Below are 27,798 nucleotides of genomic sequence, written 5' to 3'. Positions count from 1 at the left end.
AGGCACGGAGTCCAGTACTGAGCATTTCGAGATTGGAAACCTTAAACGTGGTCTCCATGTGTGCTTTTTAGTCTCTCCCACATCTCCGGAGTGCCAGACTCCTCTGCCCCTTGAGTCCTGAGGTCCGGGCCCGGCTGCTTTTGCTGACACTGGTTTTCCCTCTAGCAGAGCACTCTTGAAATAGTTGGGTTTTGTTTTTTTTTTTTTACTTTAAAGTTGTTTTTTTTTAAGTTTATTCATTTTGACAGAGAGAGAGAGAGAGAGAGAGAGAGAGAGAGAGAGAGAGAGAGAGAGCAAACAGAGGAGGGACAGAGAGAGAGGGAGAGAGAACCCCAGGCAGGTTCTGCCCTGTTAGCGCAGAGCCTGATGTGGGGCTTGAACTCAGACTGCGAGATCATGACCTAAGCTGAAATTAAGAGTCGGACACTTCACTGACTGAGCCACCCCAGTGCCCCACTGTTGTAGGACGTTTACCTCCATGCCCGAGGTTCGTTGTCCCGCTGCTTTGAAGAATGAAGAAGTGGGCACTGAATGAGCAGCAGGAGGAAGCTGACTGCGGGTAAGGTCAGAAAGGAAGAATGGTAGGAAAGCCGCCTTTACAGAGAGGACATTGGAAAGTGAATGGCCGCGACTGTAGGCGAGGGTCCTCGTTTTATAAGGTTCCGGTCACCGCCGCCCTCTCAGGTCCTACCCTTGCTGGCTGGATAAGTCAGGGTGCTGCGTTGTCCAGTTCTGATTGGCCCGATTCCACCGTGTGAGGGGTGGTCTGTGGGCACATCTTTTCCTTACGGGTCACACCTAAAAGTAAGTCTGCGACTTACTTTTTAGTCAGGTCTTGAGTCAGATTCCTGAGGGGAACCTGAGGGGGAGTGGTGGGGTCTGTTACATTCTTAAGCGGAACCTTAACGCCTGAGGGGGGTTGCTGTGGTCGGACACTCCCAACGTTGTTCCAGAAGATGTGTTTTCTTCCCTCCCGGGGGACCTCAGGTCCTAATCTTCCCTTCTCTGCCTACTGAATCCTACCCAGCTTCGCCTATTGTACCGCTCCTGAAATAGTTGTAATCTTCCAAGAAGAAAACCTTGGTATGTCAGTGTTTATGTTTACCAGTTAAAATGAATATCTCTTTTGCTCCCAAGGCACTTACCCGTCTTCAATTTAGTGAGCGAGTAAGCTTGTATTTACCTGTTCACCTCTTTATCCTTGTTAGATTGTAATACCACTTGAGAACAGAAACTATCTTTGTATTAAAAAAAAAATTTTTTTTTCAACGTTTATTTATTATTGAGAGACAGAGACAGAGCATGAGCAGGGCAGGGGCAGAGAGAGGGGGAGACACAGAATCTGAAGCAGGCTCCAGGCTCCGAGCTGTCGGCACAGAACCCTACACGGGGCTCTAACCCATGAACTGTGAGATCATGACCTGAGCTGTTAGCACAGAGCCCGACCCACAAACTGCAAGATCATGAGCTGAACAGAAGTCGGATGCTTAACTGACTGAGCCACCCGCGCACCCCGTTTTTTGTATTTTTTAAAGAGTGCTTAGTAAAGTGCTTTACGCGGTATTTTTTCAATGGATATTTGTTGAACGAATGCTGAAAAAATAAACCCTTCTTATTAAAGAAACATATTCCTTCAAAACAACATCTCCCTGTTTTCCCTCCCTTTCCTTTCCCATCCCTCTCTCCCTCTCCAGCCCTCTGCTATTGAGAATCTCCTGGGTATCCAACAGTGTGTTAGGAACACGATAGCGAGCAAGCATTGTGTCCTCATAGCTTCTGCTGAATATGCTGACAAGGTTCAATGACAGGGTCCTCTTTAAACTTTATTAGTTAAAGTGATTATGCTCTTTACAGTAAACTCGAAACAAATAGGTGTGTGACGTTTGCTTTTTTCCTTAATCCTCCATGTTAGGCCCCAGAGGTGTCCGTTTTATGGTTTGGTGTGTCTCCTTCTCGTCCTGAATATCTACCTGTGTAACATTTGTCTAGTATTAAAAAAAACCACCTATTTTTAGCCTAACGATATATTGCTCATATCGTTACATACCCATGCCATATAGATCTAACTCATTTTTAATGACTGGATTATATTCCATCTTATGCCTATCATATTCCATTTTTTGTTTTTGTTTTTGACGTGGGGCTCGATCTCATGATTGTGAGTCGTGAGATCCTGACCTGAGCTGAAATCCGACGGTTAACTGACTGAGCCACCCGGGCGCCCTATGGGCCTGTATCTTAACTTAATCCAACTCATTCTGTTGGCGGTCAGGTAGATTTTTTAAATGGCTTTTTGCTATTACGGTTCTCATACGTATCTATTTTTTGTTTATTTATTTGTACTCCTACTAGCCTTTTTTGAGGCATGGATTATCACGAGCGAGGTTCGTGGGATGTTGGGTGTTCACCAAAGATTGGGGAAGTTACACTGTTCGCTAAGAATCATGATTGCACATTTTTCATGCCTTTGCATTTATGTTTTATTTTTTTTCTTTTCCACCGTCCCAGCAAGTCTAGAAAAATTTGAAATTCCAGTAAAAATTCGTTTGAGCCCTGAACCGTGGACCCCCGAAACTGGCCTGGTGACAGACGCCTTCAAGCTGAAACGCAAAGAGCTTAAAACACATTACCAGGCGGACATTGAGCGGATGTACGGAAGAAAGTAGTTCTCCTCTCTCAGCACGGTTTGCTACAGGGAGCTCAGATCAAATAGGAAAATACTTGAAGCGCGTGTCTCCAGCTGTGAGGCAAACCCCATTCTTCGTATTAAAGCCTAAACTGTTACTTCTCATGACGTCGCCATTTTTACTGACAGGATTAGTAAAACATTAAGACAGCAAACTGGTGTCTGCCTCTTCTTTCTTGCCCCTTTCCAACTTACCACCTAGGACTGCACTTGTCAGCATGAGGACTTTCCGAATCATTTTGGGGAACGGTGATTTTAAAACCTCAAGTTTTTAAACATGATTTATATGTTCTGTATAATGTTGCGTTTGTAACTTTTTAAAGTTTGGATGTATAGAGGGATAAATAGGAAATATAAGAATTGGTTATTTGGGGGGCTTTTTTACTTACAGTATTTAAAAATGCAAGGGTATGGATGTGAAATTATGTAAATTCAGACGCTTATGAATCAAATCATTGTTGAACAAAAGATTTGTTGCTGTGTAATTATTGTCTTGTATGCATTTGAGAGAAATAAATATACCCACGCTTATGTTTTGAGAAATTGAGACCTTGTGAATATATGCCTGGCAGCGTCGTCTTTATGTATTTATTTTTTATTAGGGAAACAATGCAGTTTGGTTGGTGCTGCATGAAACGAAATAGCACTAGGGCTTTAGGTTCAGTAGCAAAGAAGAAAACACGGCAGGTGTAGCACCAGTGGATAATTAGCGTCCAGTAGCCGATGCTCAGAATGTTCGGGGTCTTCTAGGTAGCTTCGAAAATAGGAAGATACCTTAGCTGGGCTTTTTTGTTTTTGTTTTTTTTTAAGAGTTGGAAGCAATCCTAGAAATTGGGGTGGAATTTAAAACACAAAGCATAGAAACCTATCGACCATATGTACGCTGAGTTGTCTGTATTTACAGCACATCAATCCTGGGAGATTATTCTGTCCACTTCTGGACTTTGAGTCGAGATGTGTAATCCTGTCTCATTGCAAAATTAGGATGTTTCTCCTCTTGATAGTTTGCACTGGTTGTGTGTGTGTGTGTGTGTGTGTGTGTGTGTGTGTGTGTGTGTGTCGGCAGCTTATTGAAAAAGCACCTTACCCTTCCTGTGAAACAGAAACTGAGAACATGTAGAATGCTTCTGATACTGGCATTCTGACTAAGATACAGGAGAATTTAATTCACTTTATACCGAGGTGACTTAAGATTTAATTTGTAGGTGTTTGTTACTGTAGGAGTTATTTATGATTCCAAAAACAGTGCTTGTATGATAACATAGTCTTTTCGTGTGTGTTGCTTGCCTAGTGTTATTTGAGCATTTATCAAGAGTAATATTGCACCAACGAGGGAAGAGGTGTTCAAGACAAAAAAAAAACATAGGTACCATGTTTTGTTTTGTTTTTTTAATGTTATATTGGTTATTTTCTTGTTTCTCAGTTACTTTAGGCATCAAAGACAAAGAAAAAAGAAGAAAAAGTTCTGAATGTAGATCTGTGTAGCATAGTGGGAGTGTTGAGACCCAGGGCCATGTAGCTTTTGGTCACGTCACATACACATCATGTTTGGAGATACTGCAATATGGTGTTGTGTTTTGAACTTTTTTCTTGTATTTGTGTCTATTTGTGTTATGTTTGGAGTGCATTTCTCCTTGTCATAGTTTAAATTTTCATAAAGTTTGGGAAAATTGCCAAGAAGTTAAACCATGAAAGAAATGAAATGGAACATAGCAGGATGTTGGGAATCTAAAAATGAAAGCCAGGGTGGGTGGAGAATTTGTTTCTGATGCTTGATCTTTAGTATTATTATTTGCTTTCAAATGACTTGAAGTTGTATTTAGAAAAAAAGGTTCAGTGCTTCAAAGGAGAGAGAACAATATAATTGTGACTTGAAACAGCTTCAGGTGACCGTGCAGCTTACCCCTGATTCAGAATAAAAGTTGTTTCTTTTCGGAAGCATCGATGAAGGCTGGTTTAATCTGCATCTACTCCCGTTTTTCTTCCATTTTTTATGATTCCTTTGAATCCTAAAATCCCAGATGCCGGGTGTCATGCCACAGCAGAATGTGAAATTAAGTGAGGAGAATCCACTTTCAAACAAATGACTCTGTGAAATATTTTAAAAATGATATATTTTAATATCACCCTTTCAAAAAGAACCAGTTGGTGTAAAAACCAAAACAGAAACCCAACAACGAAAATTTTGTTATAGAAAATACCGGCTTAGCCAAAAGATGCCTGGGGAGAAAAACTTTGAAGAATTTCAAAATAAGTTGCTAACTCCAATACATCTGAAAATAGACCATAGACCCTCAAAGAATGATTCCAAAGAGCTTGTTTTCTGGAAGGAAGTTACAACAGAATTCTTCAGCCTTTCCTGTTACAGTAAGTGGAGGGGTTTCTAGAGGGCAGATTTGTGGCTAACTCCACTCCTCCTCTCGCCCGGCTTCCCGGCTTCCGCGACCTCTCCTGCTGGGATTTTTCAATTGCAATTAAACAGGTTTTTACAACAGAACAAAACTGAAAGTGGCCTCTACTTTATGAGTACTGCTTGTTTTTAAATAATGGATCTGATATCCATGGTGTTCTCTAAAGCTTGCAATTTTTTCAGCCATGTTTAAAAAAAAAGATTACCCTGGAATAACTTTTTGCTGGTCAAATCACAACATTTTACAGTTTTTAAGCAGTTACTCCCTGTGATACAACTTTAAAACGACAAAAAAAGATCTCTGTGTGTGAGTTCTCTCTTTTGTAAGAGTATTAGGTACGTCGGTGATGTTTTAAAGGGGATTCACTTTTAACAGTATACGTATTGGGCCACACTGAAATGTAATGTGTCCTTTCTCTATACTTGACAGTTGGTTCTTCACTGCGAGTTCATTTTCTGTGTATTCTTGGTTATTGCTGTTTTCCGCCCGGGGAAGTGTACATCATAGGCAACGTAGCTTCATGGTACAGACTATTCATTTGTAACTTGATACGAAGTTTGAAGAATAAAGATAAGTAAAAACTTTCTGATATTAAAACTCAACATTTTGTTTTATTCAAAAAAAACTATAATAAAGTCCAACGTTAATTGACAGTCCTGAAATACTTGTTGAAAAAGGAGTTTGGAGAATATTCTTTCTTGGCCTAGCCAATCCATTTGAAGGGAACTAAGAAACATTTTTTTTTTTTTTTAGGTGTTTATTTTTGAGAAAGAGAGCGTGTGAGCGGGGGAGGGTCAGAGAGTGAGAGGGAGACACAGAATCCGAAGCAGCTCCACGCTCCGAGCTGTCAGCACAGAGCCCAACGCAGGGCTCGAATCCACAGACCGGCAAGATCATGACCTGAGCCGAAGTCGGACGCTGAACCCACTGAGCCACCCAGGCGCCCTGGGAATTTTTTAATCTTAGAAATTCTGCTCTTAATTGACTTTGTTTCCTGTAGCATTCTTCTCTCACCCTTCCTGATGCCTCCTTTCCATTATGGTTTTGACTCCGCAGATGGTGGTACTGATAAAATGTTTTCTACACTTAGAATATTCACATAGCATGACGTGTTGAATTAGAGATGATAAAATTTGTGTGTGGGGGGTGGGGATTAAAAGCAGTGTGGCATAAATCAAGGTTTTATGCCAACATTTAATCCTGTAATGGAAGAATTCCATCCTGCCATGATGTCTCGGAGACCAACCCCTCCCTGTCTTCAGCGGCCACTTGATGTTTGTTTCTGATGGAACCCCAGGTATGTGGACCTTTAGGCTAACGTAGCACTTGTATAAAAGCAGGTGGTTGTGTGGAATCCTGCAACTGTAACAAAAAGGATCTAGCAGCTTCATTGTGTTTTGCATCAACTCAGATATAATGGTGCCTCATTTCTCTGTCGTCAACTTGGCTCATATTGTTATTTTAAACATTAGTCGCTTAATACCACACTAAGTAACACCTATAACTTTAGGCTAATACGGTAGGTCGATATTGTCATGGAAAGATTCTTCTGATTACCATCTAGGTACACATGTACAGTCTGACTTAAGTAATACGTTATCAGTCTGACCGCCTCCCGCCCCCCCAAACAAAACCAAAACTTGTCTCTGGTTCTAATCTGTCTACTTACAAGCATGTGTGCTCCAAGGGCACTTCTGTTTGGAGATCCCCTCTAAATGTAGGCTCTTAATAATGGTCCATGGTTCCCTGAGTGGGCATTCTGTAACTTTTCTTGAGGGAATCAAATGTTAACAAAACTATAACCACAATGCACGTCTGTGTCTGCGTCTAATGTTACATGCATTTTGCTAGTTCTGACTTTTCAAAACACTTTCCAGCAAACTCCCATTAACATCCTTGTTTACGGATACCTTTGAATAATACTGTTGACTTGGTGGGATTCATAAGGACGCAACTTTTCCATTTGGCGATGCCTTGTTAAGTTAATCCTCATTTCTTTGTGGAGAAAAATGACTCTCCTGCGTGAGTTCTAGGTTATGCAATAAGATGGGTGCGATTGAAGCTTTTCCTGAACGGATTACTGTACAGAAATAAGGTATCGTCTCCAATAGTTTATCGATGCTGAAAGTTCTTCTGCAGTGAGTGCTTTTTAAGATTCTCTCTTTAGAACATGTCCTCTGGGAAGAGAGGGTTGAGTTGCAAGTTTACCCCACTGCCTGCCCTCACCGGGTTTCTTCATAGAAATCTCCGTGTGAGCTTTTCTGTTTATTCAAAGGCAAGACACAAGTGAAGATTTTCCTACGATTTCCTACATTTGTGGAGTCTCTCCAGTGTAAATGCTTTGATGTTGACTAAAAGACGCATTATAGCTAAAGATTTCCCCAGTTTTTCACATTTTTTTAAACTTGCATGAATGCTCACATGTTGGGCGAGGAAGGGGCAGTCCCTAAAGACTATCGTATTTTACAACCCGAGGATTTCCTACCTTTTTGATTTTCCACATGGTAAGCCAGGAGTACTCTAACTTTTTGATCTCAGGACCTCTTTACAATCTGAAAGAAATTACAAAATTATCGAGGACCCTGGAAAACTGACTTATGTGGCTTACATCTCAGTATTTTAAGATCACAGACTTTTTCTTTCAAAAGTGTCTGTCCTTTACTATGAAAGCCTGGAGAGTTTTATTTTTTTTTTTTTTTAATTTTTTTTTTCAACGTTTATTTATTTTTGGGACAGAGAGAGACAGAGCATGAACAGGGGAGGGGCAGAGAGAGAGGGAGACACAGAATCGGAAACAGGCTCCAGGCTCTGAGCCATCAGCCCAGAGCCCGACGCGGGGCTCGAACTCACGGACCGCGAGATCGTGACCTGGCTGAAGTCGGACGCTTAACCGACTGCGCCACCCAGGCGCCCCAAAGCCTGGAGAGTTTTAAAATCCTTCACTTTAGGGGCACCTGGGTGGCTCAGTCGGTTAAGCATCTGACTTCGGCTCAGGTCATGACCTCGCGGTTCCCGGGTTCAGGCCCCGCGTTGGGCTCTGTGCCGACAGCCTGGAGCCTGCTTTGAATTCTCTCTCTCTCTGTCTCTGCCCCTCCCCCACTCACGCTGTGTCTCAAAAATAAACATTAACATTATTAACATTAAAAAATTAAAAAACAATTATTCACTTTAGTTTTCCCGAATGACCATAGTCCTGTTAAGAATTTTTAAGTGTGAGGCAGGAGGCAGGGGGTCATGGGGAGGGGTGTATATGTACCTCCTCCCATCCCTGACCCCGACTTCCCACCAGGGAGAAACATCGTAGCTGTGAAATATTTGCTCTGGGATACTGCACAGTTCCCTGGCCTTCATCAACACAGGAATGAAAAAACCTACCACTATGTGGCCCAAATCATTTGATGCCCCAGATTTCCAAATTTTATTTATAAAAGCCTATAGTTCCAATGCCCTTATGCTTTGTTTACTCTCATGGCCGTATTCTGGATGTTGTCAGCCCTCAGAAGGACCCAGTGTCTGAAATGAAGACGGAAGGTCAGAGGAGATGGGCGGATGGCTTTAACAGGAGGTCTGGTGGGGATCAGGGGATGGGCACTCAGGCTGGGTTGGACAAAGACTGTGAAGTTGTTTATAGTAACCGTCAATTGGAAACACCCTGACTGCCCTAATTCTAAACAGCTAAATACCATGGAACACGCATTTGATTGATCATACAGGCAACTTCTTATATCATGAGGATTATTTCCTATTATGAATTATTTGGGGGAAGAAAGTTGGAATCAAAATTAAGAGGCACTTCAGGTCAAAAGTGTGTGTGTGTGTGTGTGTGTGTGTGCAAGAAATGCGCCAACTTGGTGGTTGTGAAATTGCAGCTAACTTGTTTTTCTCCTTATGCGTTTCTTCACTAATTTTTTTTACAATGGCATTACTACTATCATAAAAAAATCCAAATTTGTGTGAATAGTTTAAACCTTCTTTATTTTTTCTTATCCCAGCAAAATCAATAATTTTTAAAGCTTTTTATTGTAATTACTTTTAAGTTTATTTTGAGAAAGAAAATCCCAAGCAGGCTCCGCACTGTCAGTGCTGAGCCTGACGTGGGGCTCGATCCCATGATTGTGAGATCGTGACCTGAGCTGAAATCAAGAGTCAGATACTAAACCAACTGAGCCACCCAGGTGCCCCTATATATATATATTTTTTTAATTTAGAGAGTTTGGGAGAGGGGCAGAGGGAGAGAGAGAGAGAGAGAGAGAGAACCCAAGTAGACTTCATGTTCTGCATGGACTCAGGGTTCCATCCCATGACCCTGGGATCACACGACCTGAGCCAAAATCAAAGAGTCAGACGCTCAACCCATTGAGCCACCTAAGGAGCCCCCCAAATCAATGATTTTTCAGAAAAAAATGTCTTGAAATCATCTCATGTTTTGGCAAAAACCAGAAACTTCTTTATTTTGTAATCTCATTGTATCTATATCAGTGTACCGGTTTCCTGGGGCCGCCGTCACAGAATACCACAAAGTGGGTGACTTACGACAAGAGAATCTGTTCCCTCCCGGTTCTGGAGGCCAGAAGTCTGAAGCCAAGGTATGCTGGCCTGGCCACGTTCCTTCTGGAACCTGTCAGAGAATTCTTCCTTGCCTCTTTCCAGCCACTGGTGGCTGGCCATGACGTTTGGCCTTCTCTGGCGTGTAGATTCATCTCTCCAATCCTGCACATGTCATTTTGTCTGTCTTCACACCGTCCCTTCTGTGTGCATCTGTACGTCCAAACGTCTCCTGTCTGTAAGGACACGGTCAGATTCGGGCCCACCCGAGTGACCTTATCTTAACCTGATCATCTGCAAAAACCCTCCCTCCAAATAAGGTCCCATTCTGAGCTGTGAGGAGTTAGGACTTCAAGATAGGTTTTATTTATTTTTATTATTTTTTCTTTTTATTTTTTGCGGGGGGAGGACCCAATTCAACTCCTAACCCATTTTTTTGAAAGTGTTCTTGAAATTATACTCTTGCTTATCAAATTTGTTCTCTTTGTTCTATCTTTATAATAGCCTATTTGAGTATCGCTTTATCTTCTTGCATCAAAAGTCTTTCCTTCCCTGTTTTTATCTTTATTTCCACATTATCCATCCTCTCGGTGACTGCTTTAATATTCAATTTGAGTTTGCCTATTTACGTGGAACTTTTGTTTCCATACAGCTCTTTTCAAACATTTTTACGTATATTTAATAGACGTGTCCCCTTTTTAATGTAGCACTTTATCAGTATCCGGTCAGATGGTATACATTTTTTCAGACCACTCATTTACAAAAATGTAAATAATTGACTAATCTTTTAAAACAGCTTTCTTGAGAAATGGAAAATTCAGAGAGGCGCTTGCCTCTGATCTTTTTTAAGTTATTTTTATTTGAGAGAGAGAGAGCAAGCAGGGGAGAGGCAGTGAGAGGGAGGGAGAGAGAATCTGAAGCAGGCTCCATGCTGTCAGCACGGAGCCTGAGGTGGGGCTCGAACTCACGAACCATGAGATCATGACCCGCTGAGCCACCCAGGCACCCCCTTTCCTCTGATCTCTTCCTGAAAGCTGCTCAGTTTATCTTTGCCTTTTTGTGTTGTTTTTGGACGATTTCCTGATTCTGGTTCTTGCCACGGGGTGCCATGCCTGTCACCCCTCCTCTCTGCTTCAAGGCAGTGTCATCCCTATGGGAGGATTGCACCAATGTCCTTTAGAGACGTGGCCTGTGGCTCCGTCCCTGTTGGCACACGCTTTAAAAACCAAAACAAAACTTGTATTTGGAAGCAACTTCAGTCATAAAGATTGATATCCTAGGTGTTAAAGAACTGCTTAGTTAACATAGGGAATGGGTGTGTTCGTTATAAAATTTCCAGCAATTCAGAAAAATACACTAAAAATGAAAATCCTTCTTATACAGAGTTTTTAGGGAGCTTGTTATGGGCTGAGTTACACCTGCCCACAATCCATGCACAGAAGCCCTGAACTGACCTCAGGACCTCAGAGACAGGTATTTGGAGACAGGGCTTTTAAAGCTGTAATTCAGTGAGGGGCACCTGGTGGCTCAGGTCATGGATCTTGTGGCTCGTGAGTTCAAGCCCCGCGTCGGGCTCTGTGCCCACAGCTCGGAGCCTGGAGCCTGCTTCGGATTCTGTGTCCCCCTCTCTCTCTGCCCTTCCCCCGCTCACACTCTGTCTAAAATAAACATTTTTAAAAAATTAAAAAAAAAATGTAATTCAATGAAAACAAGGCCCTTGGAACACTAACCCAAAATGGATTAGTTGCCCTTGTTAAGAAAGGGGTTGGGACCGAGACGCACAAAGCACACCGTGACAAGACAAGCAGAAGGAGAAACTAACGCGGCCAACACATTCATCTCAGCCTTCCAGGGGCGCCTGGGCGGCTCAGTCAGTTAAGCGTCCGACTTCCGCTCAGGTCATGATCTCACTGTCTGTGAGTTCCGGCCCCGCGTCGGGTTCCGTGCTGACAGCTCAGAGCCTGGAGCCTGCTTCGGATTCTGTGTCTCCCTCTCTCTCTGCCCCTCCCCTGCTCATGCTCTGTCTCTCTCTCTCTCTCTCTCTCTCTGTCAAAAATAAATAAACATTAAAAAAAATTAAAAAAAAAAAATCTCAGCCTTCCAGCCTCCAGAATTGGAACAAAACGGTTTTTATTGTGTAAGTGTCCCAGTGTGTGGTATGTGTTACAACAGTCCTAGCAGACAATACACAACAAAGTTGGACCATGGTGTCTATTGTGTAACTCACCTTTTTTTTCATTGATACATTGGGTATCTTCCTGTGTCAGAATGCAGAAATTGACCTAAAAAACTGATCTTTTTAATGGCTACACAGTTTTCCGTAGTATGGTTGTATTAATCGTATCAGTGTACTTCATCATGCTTTCATTACAAGGCATCTATGTTACTCCAGTGTTTGCCACTAGATTCAATGTGACCACAAAGAGCCCTTAGTAACAATTTTGGGCATACGTGGAACCCGCTAGAGCAAACCTTGGAAGTTTTGCAAGCTATCCAACTGTTACTTTGTTTTGAACGTATCTATCTGGACTCCTGGGGTAAATTTCAGTTCCCCAGGACACAGGGGGCTTTGGCAATTCTTATATTCCACAAGTCTAACATACTATTCTTTCTTCTAGGAAGTTCTGAGTAAGTGTTGGCTATAGTATCATTTTCACGAATTAGCTTTGAGTCCAGGTTAAAATGCAGGGAACAAGGAGAAAGACGGCGTGCAATGCGATCTGTTGGGATTTGGGTCACATGTTCCCTCCCTCCCTCCCTTTTCTCCTTGTTTATAAATAATAATTTCATATGCCTCTTGAGTCACTTGTGAAATTCTTTTGCTCTGTCCTTTCCCAGGGATACACTAATAATGAATGAAATAAAAATGAAAACAGTCCCATTTATCAAACAGACGTGCAGGCGTTTGCTGGGGGCCTCACGGCAGCCTTGCCTTTGTGGATCTTGCCTCCCTCCTCCGCGGCGTTGACAGGAAGCAGCAGGGGCTGTGGGGGGGTAACTGATGCTGTGTCTGCGACAATGGTCTGCCACCCATCCCCCTCCTGTGAATCACCAGCCCTGTGATGCCGTCCACCGTGTATGCTGACGTGCCCCAGCCCCGCGGCTTCCTGTCTTCCCAAAGTGACGATGGAGCCTTTCTCCTAAAGAACCCTGGGAACCTGGTCGATCAGGACATGCTATGTTCACAGGTGGAGGAAGTGACGGACCCAGACTCACCGCAGCAAGATACCCACGGACAACGGTCACTGGTGCGCCCTTGATGTCAAAATTGACTATGGATGTGGGAAGAAGAAGAGGGCTTTTGGAGGTCAATAGTGGGAACGAGAATTGCTTTTTTGAATTTCCTGATGGGTCTCCTCTTACCCCCCGCCCCCCGCCAAGTCCTTCCTCTTTATTTCTTCTGCTTTAAAGATACAGGAACACGATGTCCCTTTTTATTAGAAAAACCTCTTGAGAAACCATGCTCTGGAAGACACTAACGATTCTCACGCTTGTGAGTCCTGGAAAAATAATTCTCCTATTAGTTAACACTGAGAACTTGCCACGTGTGGGGTGCACGTTACCTCCACGACTCCCCATGACAGTGCCACAAAGACGGGTGTCCCTAGCCACCCTGCTCGACAGATGACGAAGCTGAGGCTTCCACCGGTTAAATGAGCGACAGACGTGCGTCAGGAACCCAGGCGGTCTGAGGCACAGTGCAACTGGTGTGTCGATTCCGATCTCCTGGACGCCAGACTCGCTTGGTGTGTGCCTTCAGGGTCGTTCCGAGCTGTCCTGCTGGTCCTGCCTTGTTGACCGGCTATCCTTACCCCAACCTCTCATCCCTCCCTGCCCCACTACCTTAGTGGCTCCTGCGGCTCACCTGGGCTCCCACCGTCGCCTGTCTGAGTCTGGGCTGGAGTCCGAGCATAGCACTGACCGTCTGCTCTGGACAGTCAGTGAAGTGAGGACAACTCAGCGGATGGCTTACTGTGCGCCTGGCTCTGTACCGGGTGCTTTATACGTGCCCAGGTGGAAATGACCACGCTGGATGTGTGCCAGCAGGGACATTGCCATATGCCTCGGACAGAGTTTTGTTAACTCTGGCTGAGAGTAGGCAACCTAGGTATCCTGTTCCTGACATGGAAGTCATGCCATTAATTTCTCTTTCCCTTTGCGTGTGAAAATTACGACCCTATTTTCCATCTGATTTCCTTTTTCTCTTTCTTTTAAAAAAAATTTTTTTTTAATGTTTGTTTATTTTTGAGACAGAGACAGAGCATGAGTGGGGGAGGGGCAGAGAGAGAGGGAGAGACAGAATCCGAAATGGGCTCCAGGCTCCGAGCTGTCAGCACAGAGCCCGACGCGGGGCTCGAACTCACGGACTGCGAGATCGTGACCTGAGCCGGAGTTGGCCGCTCAACCGACTGAGCCACCCAGGCGCCCCTCCTTTTTCCTTTTAAAAATAGCTTTATTGAAGTATCATTTATACACCAGAGAATTCACTTATGTTAAGTGTGTCATTTAGCGATTTTTAGTGAATTCATAGAGTTGGGCAACCATCGCCACAGTCCAGTTCTTGAACATTTCCTTTACCCCCACAAAGGTGCCTCAGGTCCATTGAAAAATCACTCTGGGGGTTCCTCTTGCCCCCTCCTGCCCTCTGCTCTGGACTTTTAAACGGTTTCCCAGGGAGGGAGGAGAATTTTCCCTGTGGACCCCCGGGGCCTTCTTTCTCTGTTAGCTCTAGCCGGGGTGTGTGACATATCTGCTCGGGGCCCGGATGTTGGTTCTGCTAAGCAGGTGGCTTCTGATTGATGTCGACTCCCCCAGGGGACCCTCAGACGCCTGCAGCCACTCCCCTGACAGCCTCGTCCACAGCCTCCAATATGGGGGCTCCTATGGGAACAAGGACCCCCGCCATAGCCCCAGCGGGAATACCACCCTCTCTCCCTGGCCTCTCTGTGAGGCCTTTCCACCTCCATGGGGAGATCCTGGGGGAGGAGAAGAGAGCTGGCATGTCCTCAGCTGCTCCCGGCAGCCTTCCCCGGACCCACAGTTAGCCCAGACCTCCCCACCCTGCCCATCTCTGCCGGGGGGTAACGGTGGTAGGTGGGGTTGCTTCCATGGCTTCTCCTGACTCAAGAGGTGGTATTGTCATCTTCCCGTTGTCCCTCTTCAGGTCGCAGTGCCCCCGGAGTGCTTTGCCACTCCGGCTGCTGAGTGGGGGTGCTGGTGAGGTATCAGGGCACCGGCCACCTCGTCTCGGGGGACAGTCTAGCGACGGCTTGCCAGGTTCCTCCCTCTCTTCGTGAGGACCCTCAGCCCCAGTGGGATGAGGGAGTGATGGATTCGGGGACCAAGGGCGCTGTGAACGAACTGGGCCCCAGCACCAACCAGCCGTGTGATACGTGGCTTCTCTCTCCCAGGCTGACTTTCCTGGACATACTAAGAGCGGAGCACTGCTTGTGAGGACTCCATCAGGTACCACATAGAGGGATGTCTGGAAGACATCCGTGCTAGAGACACGGTAGTTGGACCTGAATCTATGCAGTTCGCACGGCCCTCTTCCGGGCTGGATTCTGTCCTAGAGCCTTGCTTCTCTCCCCATTGGTCAGAATCCTACACATCTTCCAAGGCGGAATTGAAAACTCTCCTCACTCCCCGAACCTTCGTTCCCACCTCTGCCTTCTCACCGGCTTGTCCTCCTTCTTTGACCCTTTTCTCTCTTCCCATTTCTCTTTTGCCAAAAGTCCTATTACCTGCTCCTGGATCCGTGGATGAGACCTGTTCTCGTCTCTTTTCTGTCTTTCTTGTTTTGTTTTGCTTTTAATCTCTTGGGTTTGGGACCTGACTTTTGGGAAGTCCTGTGGATTTTCTTTTCCAAACCGTCGTAATGAACTTTCTGTTTGCAATCGTTTACAAGTTCTTGATAGCTCTTATTTTGGTCTATGATTTTCTTCTTTCTTCACATAGCATCCTATTTTTGTTTTCTGGGTACGGTTGCTAATTAGAGTTTTCGTTTTTTGAGTTCTTGTCTTCTAACCCAATTTTCCTTTACAGTGGTGGGAGTCATTTAAAAAATGGTCTCCGGGGGCACCTGGCCGGCTTTGTTGGTGGAGCGTGTGACTCTTGATCTCAGGGTATGGGTTCAAGCCCCACGTTAGGGGTAGAGATAACTGAAAAATAATAATAATAAAAAAAAGGTCTTAAAATAAAGTTGTCTTTATCTTGAAATGTCATCCTTGTGCCCATTCAGATTGGATTGTGAGGCAATAAAAAGGTCCTGTATGTGGGCAGGACCCGTCAACTGGAGGGGCTTGCCTCTGCAAGGTTGAAGGCATCTTAAATGCTGGAATGCAGATATGTTTCTAGTGGTGCCATTTGGTTTGTTTTGAGGAGTCCCCTCTAATGATTAAGTTGGGGCATGGGGAGGGTGGGGGCAATGTTTGGAGTGAGCACAGCGGGCAGACCAGCCGTTCCTTGTGCACACCTTCATTTCACTACCTCATCATCCTTGCTGTGTCTGAGTCCTGAACCACATCAGAGGGTTTGGCTGTTTTTCTGGAATGTATTCCACCTAGACTCTAGGTTGTGATTTCCTTTGATACTCATTTTCACAGCACCCCCATCCAGCCTCTGTTTTCCAGACATTTGTTGAATTCATCTCAACAATAGCCCTTCTTGTATTTTCTTTACTGTCGTGGGCTTACATTCTTTAAAATTTTCGGGGCGCCTGGGTGGCGCAGTCGGTTAAGCGTCCGACTTCAGCTCAGGTCACGATCTCACGGTCCGTGAGTTCGAGCCCCGCGTCGGGCTCTGGGCTGATGGCTCAGAGCCTGGAGCCTGTTTCCGATTCTGTGTCTCCCTCTCTCTCTGCCCCTCCCCCGTTCATGCTCTGTCTCTCTCTGTCCCCAAAATAAATAAACGTTGAAAAAAAAAATTTAAAATTCTCTTGCTACCATTGAACGGGAACTCAGGAGAGGGAGGCATTAAACACACATATTCAGTCCTCCATCGAGATGGGAATTCCTGCTTTCTCTCCTCGCTATTTAATTAACTATTCAAATCAGGAGAGTTTTCTGTTTGTGGGACTCAGTTTCTAAGAATGTAAAACTGGATTATAATCTAGAATGGGGAGGGGCGCCTGGGTGGCTCAGTGGCTTAAGCATCTGGCTCTTGGTTTCGGCTCAGGTCACGATCTCATGGTCCATGAGTTCAAGCCCCACATGGGACTCTGGGCTGACAGTGCAGAGCCTGCTTGGAATTGCCTCTCTCTCTCTTTCTCCCTCCCTCTCTCAAATAAACTTAAAAAAAAAAAAACACAACAGAATGGGGAGGGATCATGTTTGATTCTTTATTTTGTAGGCGCCTAGCCCAGTATCTTTTATGTGATATGTGCTCAACATGTATTTATCGATCGCGTCAGCTTTAACATGGAAACCTGCCTGTTTCACATTTTTATCTGTCCTTACTAAGTGTAATTTCGCATAGAATGGACTCACAGATCTGGGGAGCCATTTGGATCTCCCTTTTATGGCCTTTTATATTTTTAGTCTTGACTCTGCTCTTCTGCCAGCTTTGAAAGTGATAAGAAAATATAGTAGGTGCCCTATTTGGAGAGATTCATATTCTGTAACATGTCTTCAAAGTTATCGTCCTCTTAGCTTACTTTCCTTCCAGGGAAAAGCATCTAGTTATCCCTTAATCTCTCGCTCTTGTTTTGTTACTGGGGACGGTAGGTTATTTCCTCCATAAGTTCCAGAGTTTTCCAAGTTGCGGGGGGGGGGGGGCACCCTTCCCTCCTTCCGCATGGCTGTGAACCAGTGTGTCCCCTCCACACGCCCTGGCTTACTCTGGACATTTTTCCGCTCAAAAGAAAACTAAATTGGTGGTTTAATCTCATCCAAATAAAGACCATCAAGCGGAGCAGTGTGATATGGTCCTTAAATCCCACAGGTCATGTTTCTGGCAAAGAGCCATGTCCTGCAACCATCATTCCCATGATGTCCAGCTTACGCATCATCTAATGCATGCCATTCTCTTGGTCTTGGAATGTTCCAGCTTAATTAACATTGGAGGCAAAACAGTCTTTCTTCTACATCGCAAAGAGTTTTAAAGTACATCATGGAGACTTTTTCTCATCAAGGCTGTAGAGGAAGAGAAATGGCCTGCCCTGCCCTCCCACCTCCCGCCCCCAGGGGGAGGCAGCTGGTCCAGGACGGAATCAGCTCAGGAGGAAAGCTGGAAGTGATGTTTCATACTTGGGAAAATTCACTGCAATATTTTGCCCCTTTGTGCTTCCGTGACCAGTAAAACGACCCCGTTAATTTACAACAGCAATGCCCACCTTTTGCAGAGACCATCACTTAACCCACCATTCAACACATTTGGAATAAGACAGCACAGTGGAAAAGACGTCGATTTGGGGGGGGGGGGGCTGAGAAGGTCTCGGCTTTGAATAGTAGCTCAGCACCATTTTCTGTCCATCTCTTATTGTGGTAAAATACACATCAAATTTAGCATGTTAACCACTTTTACGTGTGCGGTTCGGTGGCACGAAGCGTGTTCCCAATGGGCCACCTTCACCGCCACCCGTTTCCAGAAGGCTTACATCTTCCCAAACTAAACTCTGTCCCTGTTGAACCCTAACTCCCCATCTTCCCTCCCCCAGCTCCTAGCAACCTCTCTTCTATCTTTTGTCTCAATGCCTCGAATTTGCCTGCTCTCAGTACCTCATTTAAACGGGATCATATATATTTGCCCTTCTGCGTCTGCCTTATTTCACTCAGCATCACGCTTTCAAGGTTCGCCATTCTGTAGCTTTGGATCAGAATTCCATTCCCCTTTAAGGCTGAATAAGAATCCATTTTACGTTTATACCACGTTTTGTTTCTTCAGTCAGCTCTTGATGAGCATTTGGGTTGTTTCCCCTGTTTTGTTATGGTGAATAATGCTGCTCTGCACAGCGATGGACAAATGTCTCTTTGAGTTCCTGCTTTCACTTCTTTCGCGTGCATTCCCAGAGGTGGAATTGCCGGATCCTGTGATAATTGTGTATTTAACTTTTCGAGGAACCGTCAAAGTGTTTTTCACGGCATCAGCGTCATTTTACAGATGAGAAGACTTAGGCTCAGAGAGGTTAAGTGACTAGCCCAAGCTCACAGAGCTGGCTGCCGAATTTAGCTGAACGTGTCGGTAATGTGCCCGGATAGTGCTTTCCATAAATAGGCTCTTAATGATGTTTGATCTCTTCCTTTCTCCTTCTGATGGTAATTCAGGTCTAACTGTATTTGAAACCCCCCACACTCTTTCTTTCATTTCTTTATTGATAACAGGAAAACAAACAATCCCCCTAATCTTGGCCAAAGGGATTCAAGAGCCTTTTCAGACCTCCGAAGTGCAAAGCCTCTTTCAAACAATGCACGTGCTGATTTCATTCAAATCATTGTTCTTTGTTGAGAGTCTTTTCCCCGGGCAGACTCTGATGGCTGTCGTTAGTGGATCCTGAGAAACTTAACAGAAACCCATGGGGGAGGGGAAGGAAAAAAAAAAAAAAGAGGTTAGAGTGGGAGAGAGCCAAAGCATAAGAGACTCTTAAAAACTGAGAACAAACTGAGGGTTGATGGGGGGGTGGGAGGGAGGGGGGGTGGGTGATGGGTATTGAGGAGGGCACCTTTTGGGATGAGCACTGGGTGTTGTATGGAAACCAATTTGACAATAAATTTCATATATTGAAAAAAAAATAAAAAAAAATAGTGTTTGGGGTTCTGGGGCACCTGGGTGGCTCAGTCCGTTAAGCATCCTGCCTTTGATCTCAGCCCAGGTCAGGATCTCACGGTTTGCGTCCTGCCTTTGATCTCAGCTCAGGTCATGATCTCACCCTTTTGGTTTGTGAGATCGAGCCCCACATCATACTCTGCGCTGACTGCGTGGAACCTGCTTGGGATTCCCTTTGTCCCTCCCCTGCTCACGCTCTCGTGCTCTCTCTCTCTCTCAAAATAAATAAACTTAAAAAGATACTGTTTGGGGTTCTTGAGCGTAATTGAATTGCTCTATAGATTATTTAACGTAGAGTTTTCCCCAGTGATGATAGATCTGCCCCCTTTCCCCTCTCTAATCCCAAATACCCAGAATGGAAGCAGTGACATCATGGAAGGTGTAGGCACGTATGGGAGGCAAACTGAAAGTGTGTGGAGTGGAATTTAGAGGCTTCGTTGGCTTTCTTTGTCACAGGCCTTGCTGCTTGGTGTCCATATTTAGCCCTTACTTGGTGGGGGGGGTGGGGGGGGCAAATGGCCTTTTTCTTCCGCCCCAACCTTTCAACACCTGTCTGTAGGTTGGCTACCACTAATTTAGGTTGGAAACCAAGCTGTTACTTCTCCCAGGGCTATTTATACCTAAAACCAGAAGAGAACTCCCAACAGCCGAATTTTGGGAGCCAAAGGTGGGACGACCTCCCATCATGCCACTGAGATCCCGCCTCGTCGTTCAGTCACTTTGGAGAGTAGCGACTGATGTCACCCACAGTGTTTCCGGACAGAGGGACTTGAATCGGATAAAGCTGCTGATTAAGAACAATTTGGGAGGCGTCAAAACCCCGAGCAGCCTCCAGTTCTCTGCTTTTTGGTCCACAAGGAAATTCACTTTTCTTTTTTTTTTCCTGAAAAAGAGTGGGAATCACCAACCCAAGGCACTCCCAAACCAAAGAGAGTTTGGAAAGTCCAGGACGGGGGAGGAGTGGAGACAACACGGTCTTGCTTTGGGGCCGGGAGGAGACGGGTAAACAGAGGCGGTTCACGCACAGGGACACAGGGCGCTTTCGGTAGGTGCAGTTCCCAGACTGTCCACAAGATGGTGCAGAAAGTCTGCTCACTGCCCGTCCTGGGCGATTTGCAGCCTCTGCCAGGCTCCGGGTGGATTGGTAAACTGGCGAGGAAGGCACGAGGAAGCCTTCACCGTGGCGAAGATGCATTTTGACATTTGCAGCATTCAGACTGAAAATCTGATTCAAGATAGAGTGAGTTCCTGATACATTGCAGGCAATTAGCAATTTCATTCCACTTGTACAAAAGCTCCTCGTCCAGGGCCTGGCCTATGCACGGGGGTGTCAGAGAAGAAAAAGGAGGCGTGACCACGACATTGTGCAGGGAGATGCAAGGCGCCCCCGTTGCCAGAGAATCTTTATGAGGAGCCAGGGACTCGCTCGTTCACCCCTTTGGGCATTTGCTACGGACGGCACTACCCTGCGTGCTGTGGAGACAGCAGTGAAAATAATCCCAGCCCTCGGCCAGCCAGCTTGCATCGTGTTGGGAGAATCGGATAACGAGTTAGCTAAGAAAAAGAAATCGCGTGCCAGACGGTGTCACACACTGTGGAAAAAATATTAAAACCAATACGTGGAGTCGGGGGGTGGGCTGCGAGGTTCAATGGCGTGGCCACGCGAGGCCCCTCTGAGAAGGTGACATGTCAGTAAGACCTGAAGGGTTGACGGGGCAAGTTACGGGGATCTTGGGGGGAAGATCATTTTAGGCAGAGGGCACAGCGAAGGAGCAGGTCCAGAGATGGGACTGTGTCTGGAAAACTCAAGGGAGAGCAAGAAGCCAGTGTAGATGCTGAGGGAAGGGGGAGAGTGGTAGGATGTGAACTGCAGAGACACCGTTGGGGATTTGGAAGCAGACAGATTTTATAAACCCTTGAAAGGCGTTGTAAGAACTTTGGCCTTCACCCTGGGATTGGTAGGAGCCGTTGGGGATTTCTAAGTACAGAAGTGACATGATCTGAGTCGCATTTTGAAAGGATCACGCTGGCTCCTGTACTGAGAAGGTGGAAGGTACTAGATAGAGGTGGAAGCAGGGAGACCAGGGAGGGGACTGGTGTGAGGTTCCAGGCGAGAGACGATGGCAGCTTGGGCCACCAGTGGTGACAGCGGTGGGAGTGCCGAGAAGTGGTCACATTTGGGCGTATTTTGAGTCAACAGGATCTGATGGTAGATTGGATGAGTGTTTGAGAGAGAGAGAGAGAGAGAGAGAGAGAGAGAGAGGTGTCAAGGATGATGACAAGGTTATTTCCCTGAGCAACTAGGCATTAACAGCGATGAGTTGGGAGAGCAGGTGTCTTGGGGGAAGATGAGGAACTCGGTTCTGGATTTGCTGACTTTGGGATGCCCTGGTGATGTCCAAGTGGGACACCGGTGTCCAAGTGGAATTCAGGGAAGGGGTCCGGGCAGAGATATAAATTCAGGGGAGGGGGCCTGTGGATCTACAGGTATTTAAGGGCGGGGATTGGAGCGAGAATGGAGTCCAAGGACCAAGCCCAGGCACACGCTACCATTCAGAAGTTGGGGGGATGAGAAGTAACAAGAGAACAGACCTGAGGTTGGAGGAAACTTGGAGAGTATGGTGTCCTGGAAGCCAAGGAGGAAAACGGCCAAGGAGGAGGGACATCGACGGTGTCTGCTGCTGGGGCATAGACTGCTGCTGCTGGGCCAGCATGCACATCACTGCCAAACGTGGTTTCTCAACCTCAGTGCTGCAGATGTGTGGGACTGGGTAATCTCGTTTTTGTGGGGGTCACCCGGTACACTGCAGGATGTGTAGCAGCACCCGTGGCCCCTACCTACCGAATGCCAGAAGTACCTCCCTCTCACTTGTGCCGAAAGTGCCACCGCTCTGTGGAGAACTGTGGTTCAAGGTCTGAAGAGCTAACGTTCGGGAGAAGAAAGAGGTCTTCTAGCAGAGGGGAGAGAAAGCTTCTGGAGAATTTGACTTGAAAGCTCGGGTAGAATAACACAGAGGGACCGGGGCAGAATGGGCACGGGCATGGGAGCCAGGGGAAAGTTCCTGATGCTTGATAAAACGCCTCTGTGTAGAGACCAACATCTCCTTTTGGAGTCATGGAAACAGTTATATATCATTTTCACCACGTCTTGTTTTAGGCACATGGTCACAGTTTCCATGACATCTTTCTTCCCCACAAAGGAAGACTGGAGATTACAGGATTTTTTTTCCCCCTGAAAAATGATTTCTAGAGGTTTAGGTATGACAATACATAGTATACTATTTTAAAAACCGTGATTAAAAAAGAAAAACTACCCCCCTGCCCTCCTCACCTCTCCTGCCTCCCCACCTCCGGCATCTTTCCAAAATGATAAAAGAGAAGCTCGTCTTTCCCCCCAGCTTCCAGATACAAGGTCAGAATGTTTTTCCCCTGTTGGAATAAAAGATTAATTTATTGCTTTGCGTAAATCGGACTCAAAATCTCTCCTCCCCTACAACACACGCACACACACACACACACACACACACACACTCACAGAGTTGAAATACAGCACTCGCTATTTGTTTTTGTTTTTTTTTTTAAAGCAATACTTCATGGGCTCATTAGGAATTTTGCTGAGCACCAATGGGAGTGATTCTTTTTCTGGACATTTAGCCACTATGTTCAGAAGACAAATGCAATGTTGCACTTACAGGAATCTCAACGGGAAAAATGTTCATCATGAGAAGGGATAATTGGATTCCACTTTGAGAGGGGGGAGTCCAGATACAGTTCAAGGTAAAAGACAGTTTGAGTGGGAGGTGTTAGGACTTTGGGAAGGGCTTTTTTAAAAAAAAGTTTTTATTTAAATTCGACTTAGTTCACATACAGTGTAATATTATGTTCTTGTGTGCAATATAGTGACTCAACACTTCCACACTTTACCCGGTGCTCATCACAAGAAATGCACTCCTTAGTCCCCGTCACCTGTTTATTTATTTTTTTAAAAAAATGTTTATTTATTTACTTTTGCGGGGGGAGGGGCAGAGTGAGAGGGAGAGAGAGAATCCCAAGCAGGCTCTGTGCTGTCAGCGCAGAGCCTAGCGTGCGGCTCAATCTCCTGAACAGTGTGATCATTACCTGACCCAAAATCAAGAGTCGACAGCCTAACCAACTGAGCCACCCAGGTGCCCTGCCCCACCACCTATTTAAACCCATCCCACCGCCCCATCTCCCTGCTGGGAACCATCACTTTGTTCTCTATACTTAAGAGTCTATTTCTTGGCTTCTCTCTCTCTCTCTTTTCTCTCTTTGCTCCTTTGTTTTGTTTCTCAAGTTCCACATGTGAGTCAAATCATTTGGTATTTGTCTTTCTCCGATTGACTTCTTTCACTTGGCGTAAGTTCTATCCACATCATTGCAAATGGCAAGATTTCATTCTTTTCTATGGCTCAGTAATATTCCAGTGTGTGTGTGTGTATACACCACATCTTCTTTATCCATTCACGGACACTTGGACTGTTTCCATACTTTGGCTGTGGCAGATAATGCTGCTATAAACATCAGGGCGCATGTGTCCATTTGATTTAGTATTTTTGTATTTTGGGGGTAAGTACCCAGTACTGCAATTGCTGGGTGGTAGGGTGGTTCTATTTTTAACTTTCTGAGGAACTTCCATACTGTTTTCCAGAATGACTGCACCAGTTTGCATTCCCACCAACAGGGCAAGAGGGTTCCTTTATCTCTACATCCTCATCAACACCTGTTGTTTCTTGTGGTGTTGATTTTAGCCATTGTGACAGGTAGAAGGTGGTATCTCACTGTAGGTTTGATTTGCATTTCCCTGGTGATGAGTGATGTTCAGCGTCTTTCCATGTGTCTGTTGGCCAGCTGGATGTCTTCTTCGGAAAAATGTCTATTCATGCCTTCTACCTATTTTTTAGTTGGATTATTTGTTTTTGGGTGTTGGGTTTTTAAGTTCTTTATATATTTTGGATACTAACTCTTTAGCAGATATGTCATTTGGAAATACCTTTTCCCATTCTGTAGGTTGCCTTTTAGTTTTGTGGATTGTTGGAAGGGACTTTTTGCAGCAGGGGAGCGGGAGAACCTCTGGATAAGTAGAAGCGACTGGCTATTGGTGTTACATTATCTTCCCGGAACACACTGGGCGAGCTTCCCATGGTGGATTATAAGGAGGACCATTCACGAGGAGATGGTGTTCAGGTGTAGACTCTGTAAAGCTAGGCATGGAAATGGCCTTTTCCAGGGATTCGCAAGGTTGGTCACCCATCACAATCACCACGTGCTGAAATCAATGGGCCAACCCCTAGGCTTCTAGATCAGTCTACATGGGATAATCTCCTAGCATCTGTAATTTGTAAATGTTCCCCAGGTGATTCTGACCAGCCCTGGATTCCACTTGGCATCTGGGAATTATGTGTCCAATTTTAATAGAACTGAAGGAATTCTAGGCCTCAGACAAGAGGTTCTATGACTTGGTGATCAGGACTTCTCCTTTTTAAATTATTATTATTATTATTTTTATTTATATCAATGAATTGGTTTCTAAATGAAGATAACATGGGAGCAGATACACAGCTGAGAAAAATGATTTGGGGGATTTTTGTTTTTAATTTTTTTAATGTTTATTTATTTTTGAGAGAGACAGAGACAGAGTGCGAGCAAGGGAGAGGCAGAGAGAGACGGAGACACAGAATCCAAAGCAGGCTCCAGGCTCTGAGCCGTCAGCACTGAGCCCAATGCGGGGCTTGAACTTGTGAGCCTCGAGATCATGTCCTGAGGTGAAGTTGGACACTCAACCGACTGAGCCACCCTGGCGCCCCCGGACTTTTTGTTTTAAGCTGACGTGACTTCTGTCGAGCGTGTGGCGAACTTTTGCCTTCCTCTTTTTTTTTATTTTTACACTTTATCTTGGTCGTGAACACTAGGCGTCTAGCAGTATTTGTGCTTTGGTCCGTGATTCTCTGTCAGATGACGCTGGCGTCTAGGTCAGAACCAGTCACTGGGACTCGGCTTACTGAAGTGTTTATATACATTGTGCATCTGTCATTCACCTGAAGTGATGTGACTTCATGCTTTCTGTCTTTTGAGGTCTATCTGCTTCAAAGAAATGTCCATCTCTCACATCGTACCTTTCAGAGTGTCCCTGGTAAGCAGGGCTAGATAACTCTATTCATCAGGGATGGGAAGAACCAAGAGTTTCCCCATGGATGGCCACTGCTGCTCCATAGCATTTTCATTAACGATTATGTGAGCTTTGTAAATCCCACTTAGCTTGGAGGGTGTTCCTTGATCGCCTTATGTCTGCTGTTATCTATTCTTATGGCAACATGCCAGCACCAGTCTGAGAGATTCTTCTCCATTAGCAGTAGAAGGAACAAGATTTATGGAAGACCACTCTTCAAAGATCTTGGTTTACTTTGGAGCTATAAACATATGATGGTGTGCAATGTTTATTTTTAATTTTTTAAAATTTACTTCCAAATTAGTTAGCATATAGTGAAACAATGATTTCAGGAGTAGATTCCTTAGTGCCCCTGACCCATTTAGCCCATCCCCCCTCCCACAGCCCCTCCCGTAACCCTCAGTTTGTTCTCCATATTTATGAGAAGAGTCTGTTTTGTCCCCCTCCCTGTTTTTATATTATTTTTGTTTCCCTTCCCTTATGTTCATCTGTTTTGTCTCTTAAAGCCCTCATAGGAGTGAAGTCATATGATTTTTGTCTTTCTCTGACTAATTTCCCTTAGCATAATACCCTCCAGTTCCATCCACGTAGTTGCAAATGGCAAGATTTCATTCTTTTTGATTGCCGAGTAATACTCCATTGTATATACATCCCACATCTTCTTTACCCATTCATCCATTGATGGACATTTGGGCTCTTTCCATACTTTGGCTATTGTTGCTAGTGCTGCTAGAAACATGGGGGTGCATGTGTCCCTTCGAAACAGCACACCTGTATCCCTTGGATAAATGCCTAGTAGTGCAATTGCTGGGTCGTAGGGGAGTTCTATTTTTAGTTTTTTGAGGAACCTTCATACGTTTTCCAGAGTGGCTGCACCAGCTCGCATTCCCAGATGGTGTGCAATATCCAGAGAATGTGTTCTGTGTAGCGCCTCAAAGACTCCCTGTGAAATCCTAAGTAACCTTCATCAAAGAGTTGTCTTCTGAGCTTGAAGGTAGAAATCTGTACATACGACCATCTCATTTGTAGTTTCCTCCATAAGCAGAGATCCCTTTTTTTTCTCCACGGATGGTGTCATGACTCCAAAGTGGTTTATGCTGTGTAAGGAAAGAGGGTGAACTTACAGGACATTTTTCAGAGAACAATAAAAAGCATATTACTTCCATTCGCACTTATCCTCCCAGACTCTAAAATCTGCATTCTCAAAACATCTTTGCTACACTGCACTGTATGAACTTTCGACATGATCGTGACAGTAAAGGCGCTGGGTCCACAGGCAGCCTGGCTCTGTGATTCCTGCACATCTTACCGAGAATACCCATCCGTATGTGGAGACTGCTGACCTCAAATGGCGACTATTGGGCCGGCGTGGAGGGAGAATTATTCCTCTCGCTCAACTGTGTCCTCTGTGTACCCATATAAAGGCTCTACCAAGAATAACATGCCCGTTTTCTCTGCTCGTGTCTAGTTTAATCCCCTCAGGAAACCAAGTTAAAGATTAAGCCCAGAGAATACACCAGTGTTATTAGTCAGCGCCATCAACGGCTTCCGCCCATTAGGCAACAGGCGCCCCTGACACGTAGCAGATTTGTTAATTAGCAGCTAAAGAAGGGAAGAAAGCTCCATGACCCCGCATCGTCCCACCATTCCAGTCGCTCTGTGTGGGAGGGCTCTGAAAACCTCACACTGCCATCAGCCCTTTCAGGATCACCCAGGAAACTTCCAAACGTCTTTAAAAGACGTTACTTTTCCGGGACGTTTTATTTCCACTAACGAGACCCAAGGGCAAGGCGACCTTGCCGCTCTCTCCTTTCGCGCTCCGTCTCCATCCTTCGCTGTCTGCAATTTACATCGTCACGAGGGCTGTCTGCACCGAGTCTCCGCTTTGCTGAAGTGTCCCCTTGAATTTCAAACACTTTAGTTTTGCTTCCCCTGGAGAGGCAGCGATGCCTCCGGCTCCAGACCGCGAGTCGGCCCCGGATGTCCGCGAGGCGGTGTCTCCGCCAGGGGGCGTCCTGCCGCAGAGGCGCCGCTGGGGGTCCCGGGACACCTGCTGCATGCCCCCCCCCCCCCCCCCCCCCCCCCCCCCGCTCGGGACGTCTGGGTGGGCGCGGCCACCCGGCGGGTGCGGGGGCACGGACAAGACTACCAGGCCTGGTTTCTGTCCGCAGGGAGCTTACGGTGCAACATGGAGGAAGAGGAAGCTG

General features: G+C 45.5%; 1 protein-coding gene across 4 annotated transcripts in view; it reads left to right on the top strand.

Annotated features, from left to right (window-relative positions):
• ACSL3 (acyl-CoA synthetase long chain family member 3) overlaps window positions 1–3,233 on the top strand; it is a 74,395-nt gene extending 71,162 nt beyond the window's left edge. For all 4 annotated transcript variants that reach the window (XM_047870030.1, XM_047870028.1, XM_047870029.1 and 1 more), the window contains one exon: window positions 2,509–3,233. In XM_047870030.1, coding sequence (XP_047725986.1) covers window positions 2,509–2,666 — 158 coding nt within the window. In that variant the 3' untranslated portion in view covers window positions 2,667–3,233. The remainder of the gene's footprint in view (window positions 1–2,508) is intronic.
• The last annotated feature ends 24,565 nt before the right edge of the window (window positions 3,234–27,798 follow it).

This window comes from Prionailurus viverrinus, chromosome C1, assembly GCF_022837055.1.
Source record: "Prionailurus viverrinus isolate Anna chromosome C1, UM_Priviv_1.0, whole genome shotgun sequence".
NCBI classification, from domain to species: domain Eukaryota; kingdom Metazoa; phylum Chordata; class Mammalia; order Carnivora; family Felidae; genus Prionailurus; species Prionailurus viverrinus.
The sequence above is the reverse complement of the archived record's forward strand: the minus strand, read 5'-3'. Positions and strand labels throughout refer to the sequence as shown.